The sequence below is a fragment of the Acartia tonsa genome, chromosome 9, assembly GCF_053477335.1.
Source record: "Acartia tonsa isolate MP-2025a chromosome 9, ASM5347733v1, whole genome shotgun sequence".
Classification (NCBI taxonomy): Eukaryota; Metazoa; Arthropoda; class Copepoda; order Calanoida; family Acartiidae; genus Acartia; species Acartia tonsa.
Window position 1 is genome coordinate 22,453,662 of NC_137268.1, and position 8,764 is coordinate 22,462,425.

Consider the following 8,764-nt stretch of genomic DNA (forward strand, 5'->3'; position numbering starts at 1 on the left):
AGTTACGCAACATAAACTGAACTACCACCGCGCCGTACCCAATAATGTACGGATTTCTTTCCCACTACCCATTGCGCTGCTTTAACAATAACCCCTTTTTTTACAGGTGTCATTAATGTTAACTCTTTTATCCCACCTCCTTTTCTTCACCCTTTTACATCACCCCATACTCTTTTTGTTATTAAATCCTTGTTTAATGTGTTAGGTATAAATATCTGTGATGAGATTGAGTAATTACTTAGTAGTCTTCCAACTTTCAACATGCTTTCAGTTCTGGTAAGACAGCTAAAAACTAAAAAATCAACTAAACTTTTGTTTAGTTAAAATTATATAAAGTTTAAGCACGGAATTATTTAAAGGCAAGTTTAAGTTATGTTTTATCAGAAAAATAAGTTAGCTTTAAAAGTTCAAACTAAAATTTTCTTTAGTGTGAAAATCTAGATATTTATTTTTTAAATGTAAAGTTAGATTTACGAGGATGGTATACATTGCTTTAAAATGTCTAAATTCCAGAAGTTTGCAGTAAAGTATAAAAAAAAGATTTATTGAATCAGTAGACTAAATTTAAGTAAGCTATGCGAAAATTCCAAATATATTATACCTGATTAAATCACCTTTAGATCATTAACTCCTATTTTTTTAATTGCTGTTCAAAAACTTTGTTTTGCGAAAGCCCAATTAAAAGACACCTAAAACTAGTTAACCTTTATATTTAATTACTTTTTAAAGATAGAAAGTTTTATGTTGTTTCAACAGTTATTATCTTAATTTTATAGTATACTTTTTGTGAATGAGCAATGAACATTAGACCCTTTTTAAAAACAGTTTTTGAAAGGTTATTTATCTGATGAGATCGATGTTTTTATATAGAAATAGCCTAAAACCTTATCATATTTAGTCTCAAAAATAAGTTGTGACAGATACCTTAGAAATATTTACAAGCAGACTTAAAGTTTTACCAACTTAAGCATATGAATTTGAGATATTTAGTTTTTAAACCTTTCGCAAATCTATTTTAGTTTGTGGTTTGTGTCCTGGGATCTGGAGGTGTCCTATCCTCTCCTGCCCCTGGCTACAGCGGATACCAACCAAAATGCAGGAAAACAGAAAATGATTATTTTTTATTTGATTTGTTTTATTTCATATTTCTTTTAAAATAACAGTTTAGAAGTAACAACCAGATTTTCCTAATTCTAGATTTTAAATCTGAAAGTTTTTTACTATGTACAACTTTATGACTTACATAAGTTTATCAAATAATCTTTTGATCAATATTTTACTTATGTTATTTCTTTTTTTTTAAGAAATTTACTTTAGACTTTTTAAAAATTCTCACTTTCCAAGTATACTTCATGCGAACAATTATTTTGAGCTTTTTTTACTTTGTGCAGCTTTTGAGTTATACAAAATTAAGTAAATTTTGAGAAATTAATTCAATATAGTACTAAACCTTATGAAGATAAAAAGTTTTTTACTGTAGTGTTTTTACGTTATTTCAAGTAAAGTTTATGTAATATAAACAAATTTACTCCCACATGAGTTTACTAATTAAGTTTCAGCTAATGAGAAAATTTGCAAAAATTGAACATATTTTTCTCATGTATTTTTCTACAATTTCTGTCTGTTATTTCCAATTTGCGCCAATAATCTCTGATTTTTCCCCAATTTTCTTAAATCAAAATGATAAATAAATCTTTTTTTCTGTCAGAACTGAGTATGAAACAACATATAAGGTAATAAGAAATTCATAAATGTGATTTTTAGATTAAAAAGTTTTTAGTAAATTGCACTATCATTGTAGTAGACTCTTTGATCTTAATGACATTTGTCTTCAAGTTTTAATAATGTTATACTTTTCTAATTCTACATGTTAGAAATTTCTACTTCTACTCTAACTTCTACATCTTTTTTTCATGCATAAAATTTATTCATTTGCAAATAGTCAAGCTATTATTAAAAAATCCATCTTAGAAATGTATTTTTTAGACTACCTATGAGACAGTTTACCAACCCAAATGTTCCACCACTTATGAACAGGTAAAGATAACTTTTTAAATCTATTGTCCTATCGCTATTTTCCTACTAATCTTGAAAAATAAAAATAGTTGATAAGTGGATTAAATCAAAATGGAATTAATGTCAATTACCAAGGACGAGAGGGTACCAAAAAAGAGTCTTTTGGAGACCAAACATTATAAATCTAAAGATTCATATTTCTTAAACCACAACTGACAGACAAAAACATAACACTAAAAGAAAAACTTATTTTTAAAATATTATGTCATCATAAGATTTTTAAAAAACATTAACAAGTACAATTTTGTCATTTATTGGTCTTAATAAAAAGAACAGTACAGTTAACATCAAGAGGAAACTGCTTAGATACGTACTTTTTACTTCTTCAAAAGAGACTATAAAATGCATAAAAACGATTATTAAGAGAAGTTTCAAGTTTGGACTTACACTAGCTATATAATTGGTGGTCTATCATTAAGCCCTTATACAATATACAATAATACTTATTTTTTTTTATCTAAAAATATTCCAAAAATCATTTTAGTTGTTTGAAATAAAAAGAGTTAGAAGGGTTGGATTTAATATGACTAATTGGGTTAAGAGGGTTTATAATTTTATTATAATCCTTAAATATAATTAATATTTTATTATATTAATTTATATAATGTTTTTTCTATCAAGTACAAAATGCTATAATAAAAAAAAATTTAGGGCTTAAATGTGGGAGGGGGGGGGGGGTGTATGAGGAAAATAAATCTTAAAATTCCCATAAATTGTAGAACGATCATTTCTATCGTTTGTGAGATTTTTCTGAACATGCATACACACACGTCTTTATGACATAGTTTTTAAGAAAAACAAGAAAAAGAATGTACATAGGAGTATAACTCTGATATAATTATAGAAATGTAACACCGTGTATGACACTGTGACAGAAACCTCCTACAAACAAGAATGCTCCACCTCTTATGAAACTCAGTGCTCTAACTCTTACAGGTATTATTTAATTGTATGGGAGGGAGGGTACATTGGCCTGTAAATTATACTGATAACCAAAGTTTTATAATTATGTCATCTTATTTGTTTAACACTCTGATTATGTTTTTTTATCAAAATTTGATTTGTTGGTTCAATACTAGTAGTATTCTACCAATAATTTTAATCTGCAGAGATAATTATGTTTCCCATCATCGGGGATGTGTATTAATATATCGTACATTGTCTTGACCATTAAGATTGCTGTGAATTTTAGATTAGATTCGCTCTTAAAATTTAAATTCAACAAAATTTTAAAAAAGAGTAAAATATCAAACTAGTTCGGATGAACTGACATACCAGCTAATATTGTTACATACAGTTGCTATGCTTTATTCATATTTTTACTTAATTCTTCTTGATTTTGCAAAGAATTTATAAAAAATGACAATTGTAGAAAAATTATAATTAGTCTTGCAAATTCTAATTAGGATATTTGACATTATTTTAAAGATTTGTGGGAAAATTTCAAAAAAACATACTTTTTTTGTGATGATGATTAAAATTTGTAAGCACCTTGCTAAAAAATCACATAAATGTTTAAAATTTAAATAAATAGGCGTTAAATTAAACAAAATGACAATAATGTTTTATAAAATAAAACGTCTGATTTGACCTTTAAAAATTAAGAGTGAAAAATGCATGATTATACAAAATTTTGGTCTCCTATTAGTCATTTGAACTTAATGAAAAGCAATTTCAATGCAAAAAAACTATTAAATTAAATTGGTTACTAAAAAGTAAATTAAATCTAAATGCTTGAATAATTTCAAACTTCCATACTTTTTATAAAATATTATTTTGAGTTTCTCAATGTTAGCCTAAAAAGATTTACCTATAAGGTATAAAAAGTATACCCATCACAAGTAATATATGATTTTCCGTTATTCTGTACATCTATTTGTTTGTACTAAAAATTTGATTTCCTTATTTGATGACCGATATTTGTTTAGAACCGAGTACAAGCAACAGTGCAGCACCTCTTATGAGCAACAATGTTCCACTTCTTATGAAACCAGCTACAAAAACGAGTGCTCAACAAGGTATAGCTTTAATTCTGATTTTTTCTACTAAGAAATCTGAGAATTCACTCTAACCCCCCCCCCCCCTTCTTTATTTTTAATGGTTTTGCTATTTTACTTCCCGCAGCTGTAAGTCTATGTATACAGATTAAAGTAAAAAGAATAGAGGGGACATGAATTAAATGTTACTTTGTCCCGATTTTGTATTTGGTCTTTGGCTAATAGCTTTGGAAATATTAAAATAGCCAAGTCTCTACAAAAGAACAGAAAGCAATTTGCAAGTAAACAAAAAGGTTCTCCACCACTTGGGGCTGGTAGTTGTCTGGATTATTTTTAAATAACTTAAATATTTAATTTTGTAACAATACATAGTTTCAGTCATTCATTAAACAACTTAACTAAAGACATTAACCAAGACTAAAGTTTTTATGCGGAAGATTTACAAAATTTAATTTCAATTTAAAACTTAGCAAAAGAAACTTGAAACATGAGCTATATTTCATTGTTACATATGTCTATATATTTTGTTTAGCGTCACATGTAATTCATTCATTCAAGAATACGTAAATATTTCTATTTTCTAGAAGACAACATTAATGTTTATGTCATTACCAGTAATATAATTTTGCAAAATATTTTGCGTTCATACAAATAAATTAATCTACATTTTTATAGTTCTTATTTTTTCTTGATGGCTACTTAATTCCTTTTAACATTAATACAAGACTTTCATATGTTTTACAAGATCACAAATATATATATTAAATTTTTAGCTACAGACAAGAGTGCCATACTGTCCCTGGCTATGGATACCATAAGAAGCAGAAGTGCCGTAAGGTAAAAACTTATATTTTCCTAATATATCTACTTCTTCAAATTTATCCTATGTATGTCTGTACCCTTTTGTATTACCAAATCTTTTGTCCACAGGTTCCTAGCCAGCAGTGCCGTCAAGTTCCTGTCCAGAAGCCTGTTAAGAACTGCCAGAGTGTCCCTAAGCAGAACTGCAACCAAGGTAACTATAGTTAAATCAAGTTAAAGAATCTCATATTTTCAAAGAATGCTTTAAACATTGAAGTAAAAGAATAGAGAGGACATGAACTCTATGAAATTCTGCCCTCAGTGCAGGGAATCTGTCCCAGTTTTGTATTTGGTCTTTGAAATAAGCAAATAGCATTTGAATTATAAGTACAGCCAAGTCCCTACAAAAGAACAGAAAGCAATTTGCTATATGACAAACGGGGTCTCCACCACTTAGGCCAGGTAGTTGTCTGGTTTATACATCTATACATGTATTCTTTAAACATAATATCACACAACTGTAATCAAATTTAGAATTAAAATATTAGTATTGGGAATTCTTGACATTCTAGCAGACATCATCCATCCAAACACTTTTATTAAAAGGCCTTGAAATTAATAATTGTATTTACTGCAGAAGTGTCCCTATTGTCTACTATTAGACATCCCTGATGATAATATAACACCCCTCTTGATTCTTATTTACTAACAATCAACTTTGTTTTAGTCCCTGTCCAAGTTCCTGAGAAGAAATGTAACCAGGTCCCCAAGCAGAACTGCAGACAGGTCCCTGTTCAGACTCCCAAACAGGTAATCTAGATTTTTATGTTATTTTTTTTTTTATTTTCAAGGATGGTTGGAACATGGACAATTGTTTATAATTGTGCTTACTTATTTGATTGATTAAAAACTTTTATTACTTTTCTTAATCATTGATTGGTTAAATCTAATAAGTGGTCTCCGATTGATTCCACAAATAATCTACAGAATTTTTAATTTTGAAGGATTACTTCAATATATCATCTATTGTCTTACTTCTTAAGATAATTCAATATTCCATTTATTATTTTAAGAAATTAAAATATTTCTTATATCATATTGTTTGTGTATATAGGTTGCCAGACAGCAATGTAGCCAGGTTCCCAAAGAAAGCTGCACTCAGGTACTAGCTTTTAATAATGTTGTACACATAAAATTACAAATTGATTGTACAAGATAAGTATCATAACATATGAATATTGGCAAGTGTAAAGCGTGAACAAATTAATGAGTTTTCCAGTATGGATTTGAATTCAATTGATATTTGCTGGATTGGAACCAGTTCTCAGCCATACTGATTAATCATGTATCCAGTTATCTATGAATATACAAATGTACTATCATAAAAATAAAACAAATTATTATGATCTCGGGGCTAACAAAACTTGTTTTAATCTTGTAATTGTACATTTGTACATTGGTAGAAATCTGGATATATTAGGATACGATAAATAATTATGGCATGATAAGTTTTGTAACTTATTTGTGTGTGTTTCTAAGTATGAAGCTTAAACAAATTAACCAGTATTTTTGTGTTGCAGGTTGCTAGCCAGGTGCCCAAACAAGTTCCCGTCCAAACTCCCAGACAGGTGTGCTCTGGTGGAAACGGCGGTGGCGGAAGCGGATTCGGCGGTGGAAGCAGCGGTGGATTCGGCGGCTCCGGTGGTTATGGCGGTGGACATTATTAAGATGACCTTTCTGTGAATAAGTTTAGCAGCAAGTTCTTTTTTTCAATTTTTATCAAAAATTGTAATGATCTTAAAGCTAAACCTTTTGGTAAACCCTGACGCCTCAAAATTAGATTTTAGAATTGATATTGATTCTGCTAGAAACTTGTAATAACAGTTTATTATCAGAGTTAGAAATGATAAAAAGAACACCATGATAAAACTTATATAACTGCTCAAAAATAGATTCTTAATTATATTTTTATACAGATTTTAAAATATCAAACACAATGTCTAGTCAACTAATTATCATGGATGTTCTTTATGAATATTTAGAGTATTTACTGTTTATTTGTAAATATTCACAGATTTTACAATGTTATTTATATTTCATTCATAAAAATTGTAAATCAGTTGCTTAATAAAAGTAATAATTTAAAATTTTGTGTTTCTTTTATGGTCTGTAAATTACACTGGTACCCAAAGTTTTATAATTATGTTGTCTTATTCATTGGCTTAAAATCTTTGGGTACTCCAAATTAGAAGTGTACAAACTTTTCAATCAATAATTTGAATCCTCAAATTTATCATAGTTTGGGATGTATATTAATTTATCATCCATTGTATTATCCCTTTTAAATCCCTTTGTGCAACTACTAAATCCCCTTGATAGATAGATAAGATATGTCAGACTGTCACTTAAAGATTGTTAAGAAAACATTCTCTCTCGAAGTAATCTCTGAACTAAACACACTTGTAGTTAAGAAAACCTATGTATCGTGTAGCGTGCTATAATTAGTTTAAAACATTTTTCTTTTAACAATTTACTGTTCTATTTTATAGGATATTTAATACAATTGGTTTTAATTTATAACCATATTTTTAATTCAACATCTTTTGAACAGATACACACGTAAGAGTAAAACTTTTATTGAAAAGTCATTTTTTTGAAGTCATCGATGATTAGCGACAATTAAAGGGTAAAGATTTGCTACACTTACATCTCTCACATATCAATGGTTTAAAAACAAGATTTTTTACTTTTATATGTACCGTCCGTCAGACCTACGCAGCGATTTGCTCTGATTTGGTCATGTTAACATCTACCGGTAATATCATCTTAGAAATATTTTTTTCAATTTTGAAATAAAACTGTCACAAAATTACGTTAATACACGATATACTGATTTACTTATATTTTCCGTCTTGATTATAGAAATGCTTTGCTCATGAAATAATGTCTAGTCGTCCTGGAAATCATTATTCCAAAAATCAGATAATTATATCATAAAGAATATTGTGGTCAAAAAAATTGTATCTAACTATTAAAGAATTTGAAAGGAAGTTTGAAATCAATAGAATAATTATATTATACACACTAGAGCTATCCGTTATGTACAAATTGACCAATCCTAATTATAGAAAAGCTTTGCTTTTAGAAACTCTAAGGAAAACTGTAAAGATAGTTTGGCAACTGACCTTTGTACAGAAAGCCTAAAAATCAAATAATTTTACAAAATTACCTTTTATCCGACCATGGGTCCCAGGGATAGGAAAATGAAGAATAAATAATATTTAATTAGTATGTGTAATTTGTAAAATTATGTCTTTGATCGCTGCTTAATTTTTGGAGGAAAAAGCGTTGAATGATGTGTAAGTCAAAACCATTTAGAATCGAAGCTTTTCTACACAAGTATGTGCGATCCGTACGTCCAAACGTCATACAATAGTGTTATGCCATGGTTTTTTAAAGCGAAGCTTTTCTATAATTAGGGTCGGTCCGCAGGTCTGTCCGTACGTAACAGATAGCTCTTTTCGTTAATTTAGGCATGTAAGAATTGTCCTATCAATTTTAAACCCTTGGAGTTAGGCACGAGTTAGAAAGCGAAGCAACTCTATAATCGTTACCAGAAAGTAAGTACGTCAATTTTAAACATGTTTTATGAGATAAAATTATCCGATTGGTCTGATATTTGGAATACTGATTCCTAGGACAACAAGTTACATTGTTATAATCAAAGCATCTCTATAATCTAGTCGTTAATTTAGGCATGTAAGAATTGTCCTATTAATTTCAAACTGTGCATGATGATTCCCATAGGAGTTAGGCACGAGTTAGAAAGCGAAGCAACTCTATAATCGTTACCAAAAAGTAAGTACGTAAATTTTAAACATGTTTTATGT

The 8,764-nt window shown here is 28.9% G+C and overlaps 1 protein-coding gene across 1 annotated transcript; it reads left to right on the forward strand.

Annotated features, from left to right (window-relative positions):
* Positions 1–236: 236 nt before the first annotated feature.
* LOC145328516 (uncharacterized) lies at positions 237–7,021 on the forward strand. The gene is made up of 11 exons (XM_080172226.1): positions 237–276; positions 1,020–1,096; positions 1,706–1,733; positions 1,987–2,037; positions 2,921–3,012; positions 4,005–4,094; positions 4,847–4,910; positions 5,004–5,088; positions 5,602–5,684; positions 5,989–6,036; positions 6,455–7,021. The coding sequence occupies exons 1-11, from the start codon at positions 262–264 to the stop codon at positions 6,599–6,601; spliced, it is 780 nt and encodes a 259-aa protein (XP_080028352.1). The 5' UTR covers positions 237–261; the 3' UTR covers positions 6,602–7,021.
* The last annotated feature ends 1,743 nt before the right edge of the window (positions 7,022–8,764 follow it).

Coding starts and splice junctions, on each gene's coding strand:
- LOC145328516 (XM_080172226.1), top strand. Junction 5,089..5,601: donor TAAGCAGAACTGCAACCAAG/GTAACTATAGTT, acceptor ACTTTGTTTTAG/TCCCTGTCCAAGTTCCTGAG. Junction 6,037..6,454: donor CCAAAGAAAGCTGCACTCAG/GTACTAGCTTTT, acceptor TTTGTGTTGCAG/GTTGCTAGCCAGGTGCCCAA.